The following is a 23,724-nucleotide window of genomic DNA, read 5'->3' as shown; positions in this document are numbered from 1 at the left end:
AAAAATGGATAAATACAGATAAAATGGGCACAAGAAAATACAGCCATTGTTGATCTGAAAAATCATTGAGAAAGCAGTGTGCACCAACTCCAAAACCAGAATGATCTCTTCCAGGACGACCACACTGGTGCCACAATATTGCTAGTGAGAATCTCCTGATTATCAACAAGGACAAAGCCAACCCCCTGGCCCAAAGTAACCCCTCTACAGCCTTTGTCACGGTTAACAACTAAACAATAATCTGCCCAGTGGAGAGGCTCTTGCACTTCTCAATGGTTCACTTTCCAAGGCACCATCACCAACATTCCTGTGTTTCCTTGTCGCATAACTTAGCCCTGCCGCATAATTTGGTCACCATCGCATAATTTCAGTTGCTCTCTCACATTGCTTCTGTTGAAGTTTACTTCGATACTATTGTAGAACACCCCAGTTAACAGCACTGCTCCCGCTGGACACTGCATAGCACTGGAGCAAACATACCAACAAGGGGCGCTATATCTGAGGCAAGAGCCCTGTATCTTCAAGGGGCCCACACAGATAGCTGTCGACCCCTTTAGAAATATCGCCTCTGTGAGCATCAAGGTGATGAGTGAATTATTTTAAAATTAACATGCGTTTTGAGATTTTTTTTGTTTACAGACTAAGCTGCATTTAAATGCTCACATTTTTACAAACAAGGGAATGGACCCTCTTATGCCCAAATGTACACACTATGGCGAGAAGCTGGTGTTACGCCCTGGTTCTGCCCAAGATCACATACTTTGGTCAAACGGAATAGCTGGGATTATGGCTCTGGCCCCCTGCTTTCTAAACTACGCCACCCCATCACCTATAAAATTAAATGGGATAGAGGACTTTCCCCCCAACACTACTTCTAGCTGAATAGAGGGCCGCCTCTGCGACGGCAGAAATAAAAATCCTGCTGCATTGTTATTCTAAAACACGTCTGATGCTTCTCACAATATTTTTCCTTTTCTTTTTCTGAAAACGGAGTTTATTTTCTGGGTGTTAAAGATGTAAAATTAAAAATGTAATTCTTGGAAATACTCGACCTTTGGTGGCGATGTCGAAATAGATGCAGTACTGCTCCTTTTATTGTCTGGCGAGGCACACATTAAATCAGTTAACACATGGCTGTGCCAAAAGAGTAAGGAACATGGATGTGATCACGTTTTAGTTTCTGTCAACAGTGATCGCCAATTTAACTGCTTTCTCACCGAGAGCACCCCCCCTTCACCCCCCCCCCCCCCCCCCTTTGACTTCCAGGTACCCGCTAATCTTTTCTCATTAGGGGATGATGGGCCAGAAAAGCTGGCAGTGAGGTGCAATATTGGCAGAGTCTTGTCCTGCTGAGGCCGGGAGTGGAGTCTCGAGGAGGGCAGGCAGCAGGCGAGGCCGGAGAGTGAAGGAAAGCCTGGAGCGGGAGGCGGAGGCAGGTCGGGCAGCAAGCAAGGTATACAGCCACCCGGAAATGCATTCTTTATGGACTTTGTGCGCGCTCCTATTTAGGAAGGGTGGACGGCGTTTTGATTGAGCAGGGTGGACGGCGTCCACCCTGGAAAACCCTGGAAAATAAGTGGGGGGATGCCGTCCACCCGCGTGGTACCCCGACTTGTGCCCTGGAAGGCCTCTTGTAAAACCCAGTGCTCGTTCACGTCAAAAAGATGCGTGATAAGTGCTCACGTGGGCTCACCTTGCACGATTTCAATGCCGGTCTGACCTTGGCGCCAAACGCCCTCACCGTGCGATACGAGGCAGCAAAGCACCTCAGAATAGTCCCAGAGATGCCAAGGTACATTGTTACACACAGAGCGGTCTCTTTGACATTGTACTGCTCCGTTATCAGGATGGGAGAAGTGCCAAATATCCAGAGAGCGCTGGGCCCTGGGCCTCCAGGTCTGCAAATCTGTTCTAGCGATAAGACTGAACCATAAACCTTAGAGGCAAGCGGCAGAATGAAGCCGTTATCACCTGCATTCACAGGAAATTGGCTCACATAATTCAAACCAAGCAATCCTTCCATCTCACCAACAAACTTCTTCACAATTCTGCAAAGACTTCAGAGGTCGATCATGCATGAAAACCAGAGAGAGCCCCATAGAGCTAGGTTTCAATCTGTGGCTGCTCGGTGGTATTTGTAGAGGGTACTCCATTTACTACTGGTTCCCCATGGTCTCTGGGCCTAATTTGCAGTTGGATACGATAAAAATCATAAGGGCCTAATTTTGAGGTTGGTGGTCTGATGGACCACCAAATCCACAGTGGCGGTGCAGCTACCGCCACTCCGGTGGTCTGGCCGCCCTATTACAAGTTGTGCAGTCAGACCGCCATCGGACCGCTGCTACCACCATGGATTTGCGATCCCTGGTGGACTTGCATCGGTCTGAGGTCCCTGATATGCTGGTGGTGCCACTGCACCACTGCCAAGCATATTAGGAGTTTCCTCACCGCCACAGTTTTAATGGCGGTGAGCCCGCCATGAAAAGTGTAGCAGCGAGGAAGCAAAGGGTGCCCTACAGGGCCCCTTGTTACCTCTGTACCAGGGGATGCATGCAGATGGGCACATGGTGTGCTCCCCGCATGCAAATTCCCCCAGTTCCTTCAAGGCAGGGACTTGAGAGGTCATGCCCTGCAAGAATGTGCAATGGCGTTCCCATTGTGGTGCCTTGCTTAGGCTTACGTATGAGTCTTAGCACTGGACCACCGTTGGCCAGCTGCCGAAGGACTGCCCAGACTGGATTCCTGTTGGGATCCGGCAGGCAGTCTCATTATGGGTTTGGCGGTGTGGACAAGCGGAGAGCTGGCGATGCGGCCACTCCCACACCGCCATACTCATAAAAAGGATCTAAATATGACTAACAATCCCCTGGTGGTTGAGTGGGATGGTAAACTGGGATAGGGTGGAGTGGAATGGGATAGGGTGGGGTGGAGTGGGGTAGATTGTTTTGGGGTAGGTTGCGGTAGATTGGAGCGGACGGAGGTAGACTAGGGTAGGGATCGTACGCTCCAATTGGTTAACCTCTGAATCCCAACATTGGATAGCCAAGTGCCCTGTTGATTGATGTGCTCTCCAAAAGTAGCTTGGGCCAGCACTTAAAGCACACTCCAGGAGGTAGCAGTAGGTCTGCTATTCAGATAAACAATGACGTATGACAAAATCAATCTCTAGTCAGAACTAGAACATCTATGAATGATAGGTCTTTCATTTCATCGAGGAAAGGTGCAGTGCAGGTAAAAAAAGGCTGTGGTTGCGCCTTCTATACTCTAGAAACGGTGCCCAGAAGTAATTCTAACACACACAAAATTGTTGTGGTAGACCAAATGCAGAGTAACATTTAAGCTACACAGAATGTCATTAGCATGGTCTTTTACAGTTCAGTTCGATGTCCTCTGTAAACTTATGGCGTACTCTCAGGTGTATTACATTCATGTTAACTAATTCTTACAAAGCATCCTAGGTGCAATATTTTTCTGCCCTTGATACTGTTTTGATCTGCAGTTCAGGATTGAAGAGGGATAAGTCATTGGGCTGTGGTCGTCATGCCTACAACCCAATAGCCCACCGCCCAAAAGTGAACTGATTCCCAGCCCCCTGGCAGCAGAAGCAACTATTGGTAACAAAACCATAAAGGTCCCTGGGACTCCAAGCTTCGTCGCTGGCAACAATTGTTTCCTCAAACAGTTACGGATGCCAGTAAGTTCTCAAAATAGTCCCAGATAGGTTTCAAGGAGCAGAGAGGTTCTGTGAGATGGCTCAAAGCTAGCAGCCAATGGGCATCACAACTTCAGAGGCATACATCTATAATTCCTGGACATGGTCAAGATTTTTCAATAAAGGAGCACCCAAAGGACTGGTTTTCAGTCAAAAGGACTAGCAAGCAATCATGTTTGGTGTTAAGGTACAACCTGACCTTCTGACCATTCCCTCTGTGTGATTTCTCACCCAATCAGGGTGTGAGGTGGCAAGTACCACGTTATGAATAGTCAGAATAAATACATGATGCAGATGCTAGAGTGATGCCTCAGTTTCAATCCAGGGTAGCTCAGTTGCACTGGTGCGCTGGGTCGGCTCTCTCCTAGAACTGTCTGCCATGCCTCTGTAAGCCCTGTGGAAATCTAGATGTAGGCTTCTACTCTATCTCCTGAATTTTGGAGGTGGGGGGATGGAAGGGACAGAAACAAGAGGATTTAGATTGACATCCAATCAGCTGGTGCTGCAATGTTTCAAACAGAAGTCAAGGCAAACAAAGTGATAGTACTGGAGGGCTAGTACTGATCTCAAACTGGCGGCAGTTACATGCAAGTTGTCATGTCCCCCAGAGCACCTTGATCTTCAAACACGGTGTCCTCGTAGAGGACACCAATCCAAGTTCATATGGAACGCCCTGGTGTACATACAAGCAAAACTAACTGCACACATTCAGGGAGTAATTCCATTATGGTAGACTGAATAGATTTCCCAGGAGGGGGTGGGTAGCTCCCAGCTCACAAGAACACAGGAAGAGGTCAGCGGCAGTGCAGACTAATCTTTGCATGTCCAACTCCCAGCTTCCCCATAAACATATGGTAATAAGTAGTAGTGTGGACTGGCGGTCCAGTAGAGCCTGGTGTTCACCCAGGGAATTATTCAAAAACATGCTTAACACCTCCAGTCCCCTAGCGAAAAACAATGGGTCTACCAGAAAAAGATGAACAAGGGCTAGAAGGTGCAACTGTCAGCACAGTGGGAGGACATGCGCTGGTATAGCCACTTTGCTTAACAGGTGACATTGTAGTCACTATCTTGTGAAACACCTGCCTAAACAATGACACCTACAAAACAGTTCATTTATTAAGATCTGGGTGAGCTATTAGTAGTAAAGGTGACAGTGTTGGCCAGGAAGTGATCAGGAATGGCAGTGGTCAAGGACCACCTATGAAATTGTAGAAGGATGTACCTCAAATAAAGGCAGAAATCACTTAAAGATTGAGATAGTGCCCTGGCAGATGCAAGATGCGAAAGAACAGAGGATTGTGTTTAGGGTCAGAATCCCAAGACACACAGATAAGGAAGGACTCACAGACGTCCTTTTGCCCCCTTTTAGGCAGCCTATCTCATGTTCTAAGGCTTACTGTGAACAAGTGATTACAGTATGCAAGGATGTTCAGAAAATGAACAGTATCACATACCATAATAGCCAACGGGGAGTATAGAGTATTAAGGTCCATACAAGATATGAAAAACTGTAACCCCTTTATTACTAACAGACACCCCCATATTGTGTAAGAAGAAATATAGAACAATATTAGGGTCAGTCTAAAAGAGATAGCTCCAAAACCACCAGACTCCCAAAAGCAGCCAGATAGTTTAGCCACGATGTAGGAGAGCTGGCCACAAATGCTAAGTCTAGCTTATCGTCCCAACGCAACCATCAATCAGGGCCCAAATGACTCAGTAGCTTTGCAACAGCTGTAGGAAGTAGGTTGTGGAGAAGTGTGGCTCACCGGTTAGAGGCGGCAGACCCTGAAGCAGAGGTCAGCCCAGGACCACGGATCAATTCCCGACGCGGCAGGGTACGGAACCAATGTCAGCGGGCGCGATAAATCTCGCCTCGGTGCCTCTCTAACCATGGGTCCCACGCTGCAACTCTGGGCAATAGCTTGCTTAATCTCCACAACGGCCCCCTCGCTGCCGGGGATGCCTGCCTTCACCTAGGGGATGCCCAATAGGGACCATCTCACAGGGAAAGCCAGGACGGGTTCCCCAGCAGCACACAGCGCCAAGAAACCCTGGGGTGAACGTGCGCTCTACAAATTCATACTAACATAACATAACAGGAACATTGGGCCTTAATTAAACCTCTCGCCACATCAACCAGTACATTTGCGAGAGACAGAAGGGAATTGAAAAATAGGGGAGGGAATTGAAAAATAGGGGAGGGAATTGAAAAATAGGGGAGGTAAGTGAACATTCCTCTGGCAAAACACGGCATCAGACAAAGTGGAAAGGGTAGAAAAAATGGCAAATGAACAAGGAAAAGGGTACAGTCAATAAAGCAGATGATGAGTTTTTAGAGAGGAAAAAGATTACATGGAATATGGAAATAGTACAACATGGGCAGACATAAGGTGTGTGAAGAAGGTAATCAGAATTATAGTTACAGAGAGGGAACAAAGAAAAGAGAATTGGCATGACGAAGAAAGATTTCAGAAAGAAGAGTGGGTATTAGCAAAGAAAGTGGATCAGAGTTCAGCAAATGTAGAATAGTCGGTTGTAGGCAAATTAACCTACTTTTTCTATTGCCATCCCCACTTTTCGCTAGATTTTATTACTGGTTTTTAGACTATGAAGTTTGCTGGTAAAGTGAAAAGTCTTGTTGCATGTTTTCACCACTACCTCCCGAGCATGTTGACAGCATTCTTTTCATAGCTACCCGTCAGTACAACTTGCATTAAATGTTTCAAGCTTGGGGTGTTTGGCAGGTGACGTGCTATCAATATTAACATGTTAGAAAAGGGTGCGGACGAATCAAATAGTTTTACGCATTCTGTGCCTTAACATGATAGTACACACAAGATTCTGAAGATCGAGTCATTTCACCAATCAGTGAAAGAATCAAACACTACCAAAATAACATATATGATTTTAATATTCCCAGATTATTTACAGTGTATAATTAAACCAGACCTAAACATGTTTCTAAACCTTTAATCCAAGTACACAAAACTGGAAGAAACAAATGAAATAAACCATTTTTTAGTTAAAGTCCTAAACAACAAAACTCAAGCAGTATAATCTTAGACCAGTCTTTCTTTGTGCGACCTTGTATAAGAAAGGTTCTCTATGTTTCCACCTTCAGAAATAAATAAACGTAACTTTAACCTAAAACAGGATATATGAAAGAAAGTGTATCAGGACATTAATACAGGTTAAAACCTAAAACAGGATATATGGTACAAAGAGTACCCAGGGCCTGAATGTTAAATGTTACTAGCAGACTACAGCACATATGGTGCCATCACACAAGTGACAATGTAAACATGACTGCAAGCCTGACATCAGTAGCATGGCTGAGCAGATTTAAACTGCACATTCAACCTGTCAAAATAATGCCTTTTTCACAGGTCTAAACCCTCCTTTTAAATATTAATAAGTATCAGAACCCTGTTCAGAGGGTCACAGGGCACGCTGGGTCTACTGGACCACACCGTGGGAGGTGAGGCCTTTTACTTCTGATGTCCCCAGGCCCAACCTACAATGGATCCTTAACAACTGGGCCAAGTACCCCATCTGCAGTTGACTCTCAGTAGTAACATGATCGAGCAGTCTAAGACTCCCTCAGGGGGAGGTGGATACAGGGTAGTGAGCACAGGCTCACAACTAAAACTACACGCAGCAGCAGCAATAAACCATTGTCAAACCAAATACTACATTTTATTTAAAAAAGGATAAGTATTTTATTTACTACCACTTACTAACACAACAGAAAAACACGCCATTTAGAAACAACTACGCAATCCCCCTGAGGTCAGGATTCTAGTGTTTTCTTGGTGCTTCCCTGTCCCACTTCCTCCTCCCTCTAGCGATAGTGGTTATTCCAATTCACTATTGGCAACATCCAGAGTATGCCCCACTAATAGTCCCAGTCTCAAGAGAACACTCCGACTCTGTTCGAAAGTCAGAAGTGTTCCAGCACTCATGCTTTTACTACCCAGCAAGTTTCCATGGGGTTGACTAGCCCAAATTCAGTCTTACCAGTACCTGCAAGCTTGGAGGGTCTGAAGTTCCTGTGGGCACCCCCTCTGCGGGCATCGGAATGAGAGTGGCTAATCTAGGAGAGTTCACTGCATGCAGCCTAGGCAGGCTGTGCTCGTTGATTCTCAATCTCCCCATACACGGTCACGCTCCTGCGGCAACCAGTGCTGATCCCTCATTCAGGGGTAGATGTGTGGGGGGGTGGGGGGGTTCTGCATGGCCTACACCTCCGACAATGTTCAGGTTTAACGAACCTTAGCTGCACATGGGCTCCAGCCTGATCGGCACAGTGTTCAGCAAAGTACACGTGCAGCAGCCCCTCCTGACATAAAAGGTTGGAGATCCCTAGCTTAAACGGGCTCCGGCCCGATCAGCACAGCATTCATCATGGCTCACTTCATGGGGACCCACTCTTGGCATACAGGGGTGGCTGACTTTGCCCTTCACAGAGGCAACAAGCCGATAGGTGGAACAGCAGTTTCCCCACATCTTGCAACAGGAGTCCACTCTACAGGAAGCTCCAGTGAACCCTGCTCCCTCCAACGCTATCCTCTTCCTCACAGAGCACATGGGTCTTGGCAAGCAGGGAAGCTGTGGTGCTCCACAGCAGGTGGTCTTGAATTCCCTGGGTGATGTTCCGTTATCTAGCAGGAATTCTAGCATGCGTTGGCCCCTAGTCCTGGCCACAGGCAGAAGTCCAGCAGCGCTTCTCCTTCTTACACAGCACATCCAGCTGTTTGGCAGAGGACAATGATTGGTATCTCAAACTCCCCTTATTATAGTCCATTTACAGACCGCAAATGTGATTTAGAGTCTGAGTCTAAATCCCTAAGTCCCGCTATCCAGTATATTTCCCACCCAGCTTACAGGAATGCAGCAATACACAAATATGTCTGTGACGGGTCGGGCGGGGAGGGGGAGGGGGAGGATTCCTCTACCTCCTCTCCTCATGTTTCACCGTGCAGGTCCGGGTCTCCCAAAACTCAATTTAGGGTCCTCTATGTATTGTACCGTTCTCAGGCTGACATATACCCAATGCATGTATATAGCATAAACACTATCTTTCCTGTACTAAACTACTCACAGTCACACATACATACATCCATCACCCACGTTTAACATGCATGCACTGCACAGTACTGCATTATCTTTGTATTGTACCCTTCCCAGGCACACATACACTGCAGCATTACACACCAAACTAATGTAAGCCAAGAGTGAGTTAAGCACACATCAGCTGAACTTTAACTGAGTGAGCCTGGAGGACTCACTCGTGTGGCACAGGTTACAAAATACCTATTCACTTCTACTGATCGCTACACAAGGCGAGGAAAACTGTTGCAGTAGCGTTGGTAACGTCGCGCTTAGATTATTGCAACAGTTTGTATGCTGGCACAAATAAAGAAGTAACTTACAGGCTTCAGCTAGTGCAAAGCGCTGCTGCCAGATTGGTGTTAAAATGGCCAAAAAGATCGTCAGCCTCAGGGGCATTAAAAGCTCTTCATTGGCTTCCCATTGTAAAAAGGATCTTGTTCAAGGTTTTGATTATAACATTTCGAGCAATGCACAAAACAGGACCACTATATCTACAGAAAAAATTCAAGAGATACTGCCCAACTAGAAGCCTACGATCATCAAATTCCAATACTCTGGTGATTCCTAGGTGTCGTTAAAAAACCCACGGAGGAAAGTCCCTGGCAGTACTGGGTGCAAAGGCTTGGAATACTCTGCCTCCTGCCCTGGGAACTCTGGATAAAGAAACAGAGTTCCGCAAAGAATTAAAAACTTGGATATTTAAACTGCAAGATAGCATGGCCAGAACTCTAGTTTGATGCTTGCCTCTGTTTTTGGTCCAACTCTGAGTCACTTTGACATCTGGTAATTTGCCGGAGGTAGCGCCTAGATGCTCCATTGGAGCGATTGCTGCGCGATATAAATAACATTTTACATTACATTTACATTACATTACAATATGCTACCACGTTTATGCTGCTTAATCCTTTCGCTGCTATGCCTTCTCCCGACCCGTGCTAAGCCTTTTTTTGGCTGTTTGAGGTAGTTCGCTCTTAGTCCCATGTAACATTTTGTCCACATAAGGTATCCACAACAAATTTGCACCCTTTTTTTCCACCACCCTGGGGATTCTAAAGGTACCCATGGTTTGAGGATTCCCCTGGAGGGGACACCAGGTTCTATCACCCAGAATCCCTTGCAAATCTCAAACTTTGTAAAAAAAACTTATTTTCCTCACATTTCTGTGATGAAAAGTTTTGGAACCTGCGTGGATCCACAAACTTCCACCCACCCAGCATTCTCCAAACCTTCCTGATAAAAATGGTACCTCACTCGCGTGGGTGGCCAAGTACACGCAACAGGCTAGGGCCCAAAACATATTGTGGAGACATCAAAATTACCTATCACAAAACGACCTGGTTTTGCAACGTGGGGCACCTGGGTTTTTGGTCCCGGGCTCGGCGGCCTTCTAGGGAAACCTACCAAACTCACACATCTCTGAAAACTAGATACCCGGGAGAGTCTAGGGAGGTATGACTTGCATGGCCCTCTAACGTTTTCCTACCCAGAATCCCCTGCAAACGTCAAATTTAGCTAAAAAAAAAATACATTTCTCGAATTTCTGTGTGGGAAGTTGTGGGATCACCACACGGCACACATTTCCTACCACTCAGTGTTCCCCCCAGTCTTCTGATAAAAATGATACCTTACTTGTGTGGATGGGCCAAGTGCCTATGACATGGAAGGGCCAAAAATGTGTAGGGATTGAGGGGGGTCAAAAGCGGGTCCAAAAGGGCAGTTTTTTTATACGTTTTTAGGCTGACGGTACTTTAGGGCACAAACACAAATGAAGTATCATTTTCTCGGGAGACCAAGGGGAATGCTGGGTAGCAGGAAATTTGTGCCTGCGCAGTGATCCTACACTTTACCCACAAAGAAACGTGAGGAAAATGTGGCTTTGTAAGTAAATTTGAGGTTTGTGGGGGATTCTAGGTAAGAAAAAGCTGGGGATCCATGCAAGCCACACAGCCATCCAAAAGACAGTACACACACACCACCATATAAGCGCCATCCACACACACCGCCAGCCAATCGCCAACCACACACACCACCAGCCAAGCGCTATCCACACACACCGCCAGCCAAGTGCCATCCACGCACACCGCCAGCCAAGTGCCATCCATGCACACCGCCAGCCAAGCGCCATCCACGTACACCGCCAGCCAAATGCTATCCATGCACGCAGTCATTCACACAATATCCACGCACACTGCCAGCCAAGCACCACCCACGCACTCCGCCAGCCAAGCGCCGTCCCCGTACACCACAAACAAATCAGGGCCGGATTGGGAACAGCAACCAGCCTTGGCAGATTGCTGCCGGACCAGCCCTTCAGGAGGGGGGAGGGAGGGGGGGGGGGGGGGTGCTAGTAAAAAGCACCACTTTGGCCTTTGTTACTGGGGCCGGATATTGCAGCACTGCTGCAAAACTAGCCAAGGTGACAAAACCGCCCCCCATGGCCAGAAAACCAACCCCACCCCTCCGGCCCACCGGGGAAACTCCCAGTGCCTGCTATGGCCAGTCCAGCCCTGCAGCCAAGCACCATCCATGCTCACAGCCAGCCAAGCACCACTCCACGTACACCGCCAGCCAAGTGCCACCCCACGCACACCACCAGGCAAGCGCCAATCAACACACACGATCATCAAATGTGAGTCCACCCACACCATTAGCCACACACACCTCCAGAAAAATGCCAGCCAAAGGTCAGTACATGCAGGCTGTCACCAAAACTCTAGTTTACACACACACAAACTCTCCCTGGTTTCTAGAGGTTTTCTGCCCCCGCTTGTGAGCAGAAGAGACAGAAAATATCACTGAAATAGCCAAACATGTGTGCCAAAAAAAAAAGGGAGCAACACTTGCCTATGGGGCTTCTCACTGGCATGTCTTTATCATATCCCTGGTGCCTAGTGGGCTTTCTGCCCCTCCCCTCCCGGGGGGGGGGGGGGGGGGGGGGGGGGGGGAATAAGGGTCTATTGCCCGATCTGCCTTCCGGGGGGCAGAAATACTTTTTTGGGGTGGGGGCATTAGCATGACCATTCTCGGCAGCCCCACCCTCTACGTACTAAAAAAAAAAACATAATCCCTGGTGCCTAGTATATTACAGGCTTTTTAGGCCTAACCCTAAAACATAGGAATTTAAAAACCTTTTTATGATGATTTGCCTTGAGAACCGACAGAAGACTTAGAAAACCTGGTCAAGGCAATTCAATGATGGTGCATTGCTGCTGGGCCAAAGATTTAGGTTGCTCCCGCTATGAGCTTTTCCACAGCAGCAAATCGTTTTACCAAGATGGCGCACAGACGGTATCGGCCATGTGGAGCACTCTACGGATACAGCTTTCAGGCTTGCCCCGCTGGAGGAATCCAAGCTTTAAAAAAATGACTAAGTCTAAAAGTAGAAATCTTCCCAGGGCAATGTCGCAAAAGAGTATCTGGTTGCCAAAGGACCTTCTCTCGGGAGGAATTTGAATTTCTCCCGCTCGAAGCTTTGCCACCAAAAGTCAACAGCTCTGCTGGGACTTTGTCCGATTACTACCTTCCCTTGTGAAACCCATCTTGGCCACAGCATGCTGCCTTGCTACGTTGAGGGATTTGAACTTCCATTTCAGAGATTATGTCAGAATGTAAAACTTCCAACATGAACAAACCTGGTTACTGTTCCGACCCTCCCTCCATCGCAGACCGCGTTAACTTGTGCCTAGGTACGAGTCAAGGTACAAGACAACGGCGAAACTTCAGCCCTCATCCTCCTGGACCTGTCAGCCGTCTTCGACACGGTCTGCCACCGCACACTAAGATCACGCCTCCAAGAAGTCGGAATCCAGAAAAAGGCCCTGGACTGGACCATGTCCTTCCTCTCCGGCAGAACCCAGAGAGTCCGCCTCCCACCCATCCGATCCGAAGCCACTGATATCATCTGCGGAGTACCCCAGGGGTCATCCCTCAGCCCGACCCTGTTCAACGTCTACATGGCCCCCCTCGCACAAGTGGCTCGCCAGCACGACCTGAACATCATCTCCTACGCCGACGACACCCAGCTCATTCTCTCCCTCACCAAGGACGCGCACACCGCCAAAACTAACCTCCACGAGGTAATGAAGGCCGTCACCGAGTGGATGAGGGGCAGCCGCCTGAAACTGAACATGGACAAGACGGAAGTCCTTATCCTCGGCCCCACCCCCTCTGCCTGGGACGACTCCTGGTGGCCGACCGCACTGAGAACAGCGCCGACACCCACAGACCACGCACGCAACCTAGGATTCATCCTCGACTCCTCCCTCTCCATGTCGAAGCAGGTCAACGCCGTCTCCTCCTCCTGCTACAACACCCTCCGCATGCTTCGCAGGATCTACAAGTGGATCCCGAACGAAACCAGAAGAACGGCGACCCAAGCCCTCGTCAGCAGCAGGCTGGACTACGGCAATGCACTCTACGGAGGAATCCCGACCAAACACCTAAAACGCATCCAGAACGCCTCCGCCCGCCTGATCCTCAACATCCCTCGACGCAGCCGCATCACCTCCCACCTAAGAGACCTGCACTGGCTCCCCTTCAACAAGAGGATCACCTTCAAGCTCCGCATCCACGCACACAAAGCACTTCACAACACCGGACCAGCCTACCTGAACAACAGACTCAACTTCCACACCCCGCACGCCAACTCCGCTCAGCCAGCCTCGCCCTCGCCGCCGTCCCGCGCATTCAACGAACAACCTCTGGCGGCAGATCTTTCTCCTTCCTCACCCCCAAGACCTGGAACACCCTACCCACCCATCTGCGGACCTGCTCACCTTCAGGAAGCTCCTCAAGACCTGGCGCTTCGAGCAGAAGCAGCACCCCCTCCCCTCAGCGCCTTGAGACCCTCACGGGTAAGTAGTGCGCTTTACAAATCCAATGATTGATTGATTGATTGATTGATTGATTGAAGTGCAACCAGATGGCCGCGGTTGTCGCTTATAGGTGCTATTTTTATTTAAACATTTACATCGCTGGTTCACCTTATTCCTCTTATTAGAGTTTTGATATTTTGGTGTCATTTTGTTAATTAAAATACTCTCTATTTTCATAAATGGTCGTGGGATTTTCATTGAGTTGTGATTTTGACTTTTTACCCGTTTTGGTACTTCTAAAGGCACCACACATTTACTTACGCTAAATCTGTCTGCTATGTGCCATAACTACCAAGAGTTGTGCTCCGGTTTAAATTACTGAAACCTTTACGGGAACTAACAAGAATAGTTACTTATTTACTTGTGGTTGACTAGCACCCACCCCAATAAATAATTCACTTTCTCACATCGCACAATTGAGCATTTAGATAAATATGAAATGTTTTCAGAAAGTGGCAAGATGGGAGAAGTGCAACAGAAAAAGAGCGAGAATAGTAGTTGGCACAACAGCAATGAGGTGGATAGCTAAGACAGCAAGAGGAGGATAATGATGGAACAATAGAACATGGAATGGGATATAGCCGAAGGGCAGTACAAAAAGTAGGAGCACAGAATTGGAGGACTCAAAAGAGATGAATGGCAGGCATCAAGGTAGAAGTAGGAATAAACAGATATTCTGAGTGGGAAGCCGAAATGTGAGTAATTACAGAAAAAGAGGGAAGCATAAACCCAACAGAAACTTTTGCACATGATACTCTCTTTCTAGTTTCTGCTGAAACTGATAATGCTTAACCTCATGCGCGCTAGCGGAATTCCGCTCCTGCGCTGAGATTTTTAAAAACGCATGTTACGTGACGAGCTGGGCTCGTCATCAGCGTGCGAGGAGGCTACGCCATGACGAGCCCAGCTCGTCATCAGCGTGGAAGGGGTTAAATAAGAAGTTGTTTTTTCTGTCCAAAGAGGACTGGATGGAATACACAAGTGTTGCCTCTGAGCCAGTGATGAACACTTACCTCTGATGATGATGAATGATTTATATAGCGCGACAAATACCCTGAGGTGTCTTGGCACTGCCTTTGGTATAGATTGCTCGGGGCACACACTGAAGTACAGTTAAGCTGATAATAGCCACGTTTTAAGTCCTTTTAAAAATCTGAGGAGACTAGGCTCTTTTTTCAGAAGGACAGGAATGGAATTCCGCAGGCAGGCAGTTGTAGCCGTAAAGCTCTTACCGCCCCACCTGGTCCTGATGACTCTAGGAACAAAAAAATTCCCAGGTTGGTGGACCTGAGGGCTCTGGCAGGTTTGTAGGGCTTTAAAAAAATTGCCAGGTGAGTTGGGCCCCTGTTATTAAGGGATTTATGTGCAATGCAAAGTGATTTAAATTGAATTCTCTTAGCTACAGGTAGCCAATGAAGTCGGGCCAGGGACTGGGAGATGGAATCAAATTTAGGGATACCCAGCAGTACTCTGGCTGCCGCATTCTGTACTGTTTGTAGTTTGTGAATGCTACACTTAGGGGTGCTAGTTTACCAATAAAAAAGTCACTGGGAGGTCAGAGACCTTCAAGTTCAAACAACAACATTCGACGGGGATCGGAGCCCTCAACAGCTGCTCAATTTTGGCTAAGAACTTGCCAGCAATTTGAAACGACTAGGGGACAAAAGGAGACCTGACAAGACTTTCAGACTGCCAACCTTCATGATATCTATTACTTTTTCTGGTGAGAGTCACAATGGAAATGATGCTCAGTAATTGACCAGCATTTCAACTGACTAGTGAGAAACTCCTAAAGAACTCAGACATCAGCAGAAGCCCAGGACTGTCTCACCCCCTGATATCTGTGGAGATGACATTCAAGTGCTGACTCCGCTTCGAGGCCACACCACCCCTTAACTAAAAAACAAAGCATTAGGTCTCTTCTCTCCAAGTCATCAGGAATTTTAGAGCAAATGTTCCCAGCATATGTCCCTCTTCAAATGATCCTATCTGAGCTCCTTGCTCCCCGTACGTCTAAGCACATTGATCAGAATGAGCTTCTTTCCCCGACTAACATTAAACTAGGTCTGTGTCCACCCCTCATACGACCGACCTGATACACAAGTATGTACTGTGGCACCCTTTGATATTCTCCAGAGTGTATAGAGATCTAACAAATATACCCCTTCCACCATAACCCTTAATTGAAAAGGCATATGCAAGTGAGACAAAAATAATTAATTGCTTACCAAAGCTTGCTTCTCGATCCTTGAGGTTCAAGTATCAACAAAGCCTAAGATGAACCTGAAAATACGAACCTCTTGCAATGTGGAAAGACCAACAAGAAGCCATCTTCTACATTTTTCACCAATGTTTCCCCCTAGAACTTGATGAAATACATTTCAGCCTTAGTGACAATGCTGGCGCTATCTATTAGGCTGAAACGACCACACAAAAATACTGGCTCAAAGACCTAACAAAAAGCCAGTATACCCTTTCTGCAGGTGAAGTAGCCACTATCTTTGTGTAAATGTGATTTGGGTAAAATATCAGAAACATTTAGCGATAAGACCTGCTGGTGTTCTCCATTGCGGCTAACCTTTACTATATTATTAAAATAACATTTCTTAAAATATAAATTCCTTTTTAAACTTAATGCCTCTAATGAAAAATTATCTTTATTAATTTTGGTAACATTCCTGTCATTCTATATCTGGTACCAATCTTCGACAATGTTCCATGAGCTAGACCTTTACCGCTCAACCACTGCTACCAATGGAGAGCCAAGAGGAGATCTAAGTTTTTGTCTACAGCAGGCTTACTCCTCGTCCAGCTGTAGGTAACCTTCCAATACCGCAAAATAATATTACAACCAAGCATAACAAACAGTACACATTTCAATCTTGTGGGAATAGCAACATGAATTGTAATATTTACCACCAGCGGTAAATTTTAGTGGTTGGAAACACAGGTGAGAGAAATTCTAATGGTGCTAATTGCATGTGTCCATAGAGTGCAATATTGGAAAAAGCCAAAGATGACAAATTCTGCCCCCAAAATTAGAACACAATTTGTGAAGCCGAAAGAAAAGACTATATATAGCACTGCAGTTAGTACTGAGACACAATTTATCTAAATGACAAAAAAAGAGGTACGGAACAGACCAATAGAAGTACAAAATAACTTTTAGTCAGTCACATTACTCAACTAGATATTGATTAGAAGAGACACTTTCAACCAATATTTCATTTACTCTAATCGGTCTCAGTATGGCTTTGCTACTACATTTGGCCCTGCCTTTGTGGAATTTAGTTACCCTTCTGATTTGCAAGCCACTAAACATATTCTGGGTGATTTCAACATCTGGATAAAGTTACCTGAACATTTTCAGGTGAATAATCTTTAAAAAAAAATATCTTAGAACTATACAAGGCAGTCTACATGTTATAACAGTAAAAGGCTTCAGGCAAGTCAACTCTATTTGGAAATATATACTACCATAATTGAGAACTGTAAATGAAGTATCATTAAATTAGGTAATAGTAACATCCGTTATTCGCTGAGTTTACAGACAGCAAAGCTGTGTTACAAAGGGCTGTATGAAAAACAAGTTAACCTTATTATAATGAAAAAACGAACAAATAATGAATGCAAAATTAAGAATTCATTACAATATTTGCCCGACTATAACGAGGAACCTGCTATAAAGAATTTCTTAATGACAGAAATGACCTCTTATTTTATCTGTTATTTCAAAAACTTGATTTCATTAAAATTTACAAAATAGAAATAAATATATATTCACTGTTATTTTAGACTTCATTGTCTAAAGTAATTTTCTTAATTATAGTTTTGTGATTTAATGCACAAAGATTTCTTCCTTCATTCAATCAAGTCTTGGGAACTTAAAAAAAAAGTAGGTTATGGTACAAGTGCTTTTACAATATGTACAGCTCAATATTTTAATTGCTTGCCGCATTCTCAATAAATTAGGTCAATATTTGTAAGCATGCTAGAATAGTGTGCATCCTTGTTAAGGTAGTAAAACAGACATGGGATAATAGCCCCCAAGATAAGTAGCTATGTCGATGTCACAAAATAGTTTAACCTGGTATCAATATTATAGGCCTGATAATAGAAGTAAGAAATAAAGTGTTATAAGTAGGCAAAGGACCACAATTTGGACTGTGAAGGAGGCTTTATCTTTTTTTCTAAAAGTAGAAAAATAGAATCTTTATCAAAACGATCGCTTTTCTTAACCCTATTCAGAAAAAGCTTCAACAGAATTATGTAAAATTAATTAATCTGATTTTTAACTTTGAATACACAGTTATGTGATTTACAGCCTGATTCATGATCGGGCCGTTTTGCGAGGCTCAAATAGCGAATCATAAGGAATCGCTATTTGAGACTCGCAAAACGGTAATCATGTAGGAATCGCAATATTAATTGCGATTCCCACTGATTCCTTATTTGCGATTAGCTAATTGCTAATCGCAAATAAGGAATAACTCCCCATGCATTCCTATGGGCCAAAAGGCCCATAGGAATGCATGGGGAGTATTCCTTATTTGCGATTAGCAATTTGCGACTCGCAAATAAGATAGCGATTTAAAGGGTGCCAGGGGTGTCCAAAGGACACCCTGTAGCACCCCTTAAATGCAAATTGAAACAGGTGTTGCGCACACACATGTCCAAAGGACATGTGTGTGTGCAACATGCAACTTAGAAAAATGCTTTTAAAAGCATTTTTCTAAGTTTTTGCTATTTACCGAGAGGTCTGACCTCTCGGTAAATAGCGGCCCAAAATTGCATTTTCGCAATTTTCAAATGCTTCATGAATTGCATTTAAGGAATCTCAAATAGAGATTCCTTAAATGTAATTCCTCGCAATTTAGCGATTTAGCAATTACCGATTTTTGCATTTGGGATGCTGAATCCCAAATGCAAAAATCGCACTCGCAAAGGGCCGGATTCTCAGAATCCGGCCCTTTGCGAGCCGATTTAGCCTTCATGAATAAGGCTGTTAATATTTTGAAATCAAGAAACTAAATGTGGATTACTATGGAGCATTGCCCAGAAATATTTCATGTGCAAGTGTCCTTACTTTGTAGAATTTAGACATATCTAAATATTCTAGTACAAAATCCTTTAATTTATTGAAATCCCCTTTTTGTTCACTGAGCTCAAGCATAATCTAAATTGTTAAATAAAACAATGTGCAAATTTTTATATCTGAGAAATAATTGTTTGAATTTGTAGGCACCCCAAATAGTTGTATACCACAACCATCTGCATTGATGAGTGCAGGACTTGCATACTTTTAGAGATCATTTAATATATCAAGTGCAGTCACTCTTCAATCCTTGCTCCCCCTGGTCCTCAATGATGCAGATATAATTATTTGGTTGTTCCTTGTCTGTGGCACGCATTTCTGTTAGTCAGATACATTAATTCTAAATCTAAAATATGAAAGACAGAAGAAGGCAGGGACTCACGGGTGAGATTGGAGGAGTCAAATGGATCAAAGGAGAAGGAAAGGATGTTCTCTGCATAACTTTTCTTCCACAGTTTCGTGCCTGTGTCTGCATTCCAAAGCACAATGTAGTTTGGAGGGTGGACGGCAAGCAAGAGATCTCGGGAAGCATCCTGATTCCACAGCCAGTGCAAATCTATGAGGTGAGAGTAGAAAAAAGGCTCATGCCATAATTATACAAAATACTGCATAAGAAAAATATTGAAGATTTCTTCAAGGTCATCAAAATGTGTTTAATACGATACCATTTTATGCAAGACAAGCTAAACAATGGTGAAGCCTCAATGCTGTTATTAATTTTAAAAGATTAGTCACATATCTATGCATGGATTAAGTCAGCAATAACAATTCTGCACCCAAGGTCAAAAAGCTTTTTTCAATGTAAATACATGTAATAATTCCCTTACATAACTTTGCTCAATTTGACATATCCTCACAACATTTGGCAGGGACTTTGCCTCTCCCTATAATGTTCGCCTGTTACATTTTTTCCAGACTTGTCAATGGGACAGTGATTGGGGTGATCCTAAAGTAGAAATTCAATATTTAAGTTTCACAAGAGGTTTTCTTCTCTAATACGGTAAAACCAGCTGAACAGATTTACAACTAATGTGAAATGAACGAAAACGTTTACCCAGAAAGGATGCCTTTCACGTTTGCTGTAAACAAGTAAATTTTTTTTTTTTAAATATCCGAAATCCAAAAAGGTGTTGGGTGCGTTTGGAACTGATAATGTTAGGTTTGCAAACCGTTCATGGACATAAAACAGCAGCAAGTTTTTGGAACCAAATTTGTTGTTCAGAACTGAACACTGTGCTCCATTCGCCACTTTGTGCTAAGTCAAGAGGCATTGTTTTAGAAATAGTTTTCCCATGGTAGGGGCAGGCAAGGCAGAGTGATCATCAAAACGATGGAAATGATCCTCCTCTCCAACACAAACGTGGTGATATCAGGCAATATGTTGCAAAATGGACATACCTGGAGTGAGATGGTATTAATCCAGGAGCGTAGAATGCACACTCCACTGCTTGCTTCAATTCAAACCAGGTTTCGAATTTGGTGTCACTATTTCCAAAGATATGCATAAACACTTTCTCTTTTATCCTCCTTAATTGTATTTAGGTCTGGCGTTAGCCAAGTCCTTTACATTTTATTAAGAGTTTGTGTATAGCATACCTACATTTAGGGGCTTTCAGCAAGCTCTCTTCTTTCACTGGTATGTTATTGTGCCATTTACATTTTTTCTGCCTACTCCAGCATACAGCATAGTGCAATGAGTTAGCCGACTTTTTTTTTTTGAGTTTTATATAGCGCGAACTAGACCCGAGACATCAGGTATCAGAGCGCTTTACGTGAGCACCAGCTTCATTACAGATGGACACATTCATTTTTGTTAGACACAGGGAGATTAAGTGATTTGCCCAGAATCACAGGATGGTGTGCGTCATTGTCGAGACTCGAACCCGGTACCCCAGCTTCGGAGTCAACTGCTCTAGCCATAAGGCTACATCCTCTCCCTTCTGTTCCTATGTTGACACCTTGGAACTTTACACTAGAGAGTCAATAAACTGCACCCTCTCTTACATATCATATATTCAAGAAACAAATATATTCAAGAAACAAATACGCTGCCACTACCACTAACGTGACACACCCAGACAAAGACACTGTCTTCTTTGAGGGCACACTTGGTGTGCCACTCCCGATCACAGAACAGGTCTCGGCCTCTGCGCCTATGCTAGAAAGAATAGCGTGACACCAGGGTAATAAATGTCAGGGTACCAGTTTCACATGCAGGGGGTCAATCATGGCAGGAGAACATGCCGGTATACCATGCAGAGGACATCACCGTTCGAAAAGGATGTCACCAAAAAAATGCACTGCAACTGAAGATATATATATATATATAGGTGCTAGGAATGGGGGCTGACTGAAAGAAAACGTGTCTCATTTGGGGGTGTGCGAAATCTGTGCAATTAGCTTTGGTGTAATAAAGCAAACTTTCAGGAATATTGTATGAAAATATTTGTAATAATGTGAAAAGCAAATATATCATTTAGTGCTAAGTTTTAGGGTGAAATACATTCTCATGACAACTCTTCGAACATTTCTCACTAAAAAACGAAACCAAAAAATCCCCACAAAAAACACAATGGCCAGGAACAGCCGCCGCCTGCTATCTGGCATTACCACTGCTCTACCGTGCTATAATTTTGCAGTGTTTGATGGAGTAATTATGCAAAGTGACATAACTGTGTGAATTTAGCTTAAATAGCATAACGTGAAATCCACAAAATCACACGAGCATAATTAAAATTGTCAGGGCTTCAGCTTATTGTTCGTAAACATGAACCCTCTACAAAGAAAAGATTAAATATAAGTTTTAGCTTTGAACTCTGAACTGACAATGAGTTGTGTACACATCCTGTTCTCCTCTCATACACACTATCCATCTTCCCCTACAGCTGAAACTTTGGGTTGATCAGACCATTAAAGCAGCGAAGCGCAGAGAGATAAAACAATGTGGCCAGGACTAAGCATTAGTGTTTGGGGAGTTTGAGATCTAAGCCAGTTTGTCCCTAAGATCAGCACCTTCTATGAACCTAAGCTCTTCCAGAAACATAAACTGTGTATTTGCTTTTGTAATTAATACCATGAACGAAGCTTTACAGGTGCACATCAGAAGACATCTGCTTCAGCATTTGAAAAATCTCCTTTATATGCGTTGTATTACTCCATATATTCACTCATGTTGCTATGATCATGAAGGTACGGATTCCTTCAGGTTCAACCTAAAGCTCTCGTTATATACCAACATATGCGTTCAGATATTACTTTATTTTTCCAATCCTTGAGCTAGTTAGATATTCTTGCTGAAGCAGTGGTCTAGCAGTAGACAGATTGTTCATCTGATTCTAGTATTTATTAAAAAAAGATAATACAGCACTAACTCAAATGCAAATAACTTGGGCGTGAAATTCTGCTCTGCTTTCGTAGTTTGCAGAGTTTTTTCCACTTTGCGCTCCAAGTGGAGTTCCGAAAAAGTCAGTGAAGCGAAGTTTTGTTCCTCGCTCGTGCGCGCCAAAGTTAAACTGGTGAGGGTGAGCAAGGAAAATCTTACTTCAGACCACCTCCACGCGAGATTTCTCAACGCGGGCAGCCGCGGATGGTCGCTACAGCTTGCACTGAGAAACCTTCCGTTCGCGTTGAGGAAGCTGGTGCTCCGGTAGAATATTTACTCTAGCGGCAGAAAGAAGCAGCACTCTCTTGCGCTGCACATTGTGCCTTTCGCACTGATGTTACAGCACGGGACAGACACCCAGCACTAAAAATCAGCACGAACCGCACAACGTATGGTACTCTGCCGCTTGCGAAACTCTGCATAGCGCAGCTGAGTTTTTTGGTCACATCTCGGAGTTCTGCGTAGATAATTGGAAATGTTGAAATGCTGAAAAAGACTACAGCTTGTCATTTTTGTGGGCGAATTGGGCATTAGAAGAGCGAATGTAGACAGAATCCAGAAAGAATGAAAAATAATATACGACAAAATCAATAGGTGCAGAAAAATAATGCAATTTCAAAAACACAGAAAATGCTAAGTCAGAAAACGTTACAAAAGCCAGTAGCTACAGGGATCAACAATACACATATTGTTAATCAGGTTTCAGCAGATGAACCAGTCAAAATAGAACAAATGCAGAATAAACATCAGGTTTTTTTTTTTGTGGAGTTTTATATAGCGCAAACTAGACCCGAAGGTATCAGAGCAGTTTACATAAGCACCAGTTACGTTACAGACGGACACATTTTTTTTTTTTTTTAAAGAGTTTTATATTGCCCAAACTACACCCGAAGGTATCAGATCGCTTTACATTAGCACCAGTTTTGTTAAACAAGGACACATTAATTTTGCTAGGCACAGGGAGATTAAGTGATTTGCCCAGAATCACAGAATTCAGGATAATATACAACAAAATCAGCAGGTGCAGAAAAATAATGCAACGTCAAAAATTTCAGAACATGCTAAGTCAGAAAACTTTTCAAATGCCAGAAGCTCCGGCTCTGGCTCCAGTGATGCAGTCCACGTTGTAGGGATCTACAAAAAACATATTGGTAATCAGGTTTCAGCAGATGAACCAGTCAAAACAGAACAAATGCAGAATAAACATAATTTTTTTTGGGGGGGGGGGGTGGGGGGGGGAGTTTTATATAGCGCAAACTAGACCCGAAGGTATCGGAGCGCTTTACATAAGCACCAGTTACGTTACAGAAGGACACATTTAAATTTTTTTATAGAGTTTTATATAGCACAAACTAGACCCGAAGATATCGGGTATCAGAGCGCTGTACATTAGCACCAGTTTCGTTACACAAGGACTCATTTATTTTGCTAGGCACGGGGAGATTAAGTGATTTCCCAGAATCACAGAATGTTGAGCGACCCTGCAGAGACTCGAACCAAGGTTTCCCGGTTTCGAGGTGCACCACCCTGGCGATTAGGTCAC

General features: G+C 44.5%; 1 protein-coding gene across 1 annotated transcript in view; it reads right to left on the bottom strand.

Annotated features, from left to right (window-relative positions):
• The window catches only part of WDR11 (WD repeat domain 11), a 635,868-nt gene that overhangs the window by 556,862 nt on the left and 55,282 nt on the right, over positions 1–23,724 (bottom strand). Inside the window, exon 4 of the mRNA XM_086922941.1 lies at positions 19,182–19,355. Coding sequence (XP_086779067.1) covers positions 19,182–19,355 — 174 coding nt within the window. The remainder of the gene's footprint in view (positions 1–19,181; positions 19,356–23,724) is intronic.

This window comes from Lissotriton vulgaris, chromosome 5 (genome assembly GCF_964263255.1).
Source record: "Lissotriton vulgaris chromosome 5, aLisVul1.2, whole genome shotgun sequence".
In the NCBI taxonomy this organism is placed as follows: domain Eukaryota; kingdom Metazoa; phylum Chordata; class Amphibia; order Caudata; family Salamandridae; genus Lissotriton; species Lissotriton vulgaris.
Note: the sequence above shows the minus strand (reverse complement) of the source record. Positions and strands in the feature narration are given on the sequence as shown.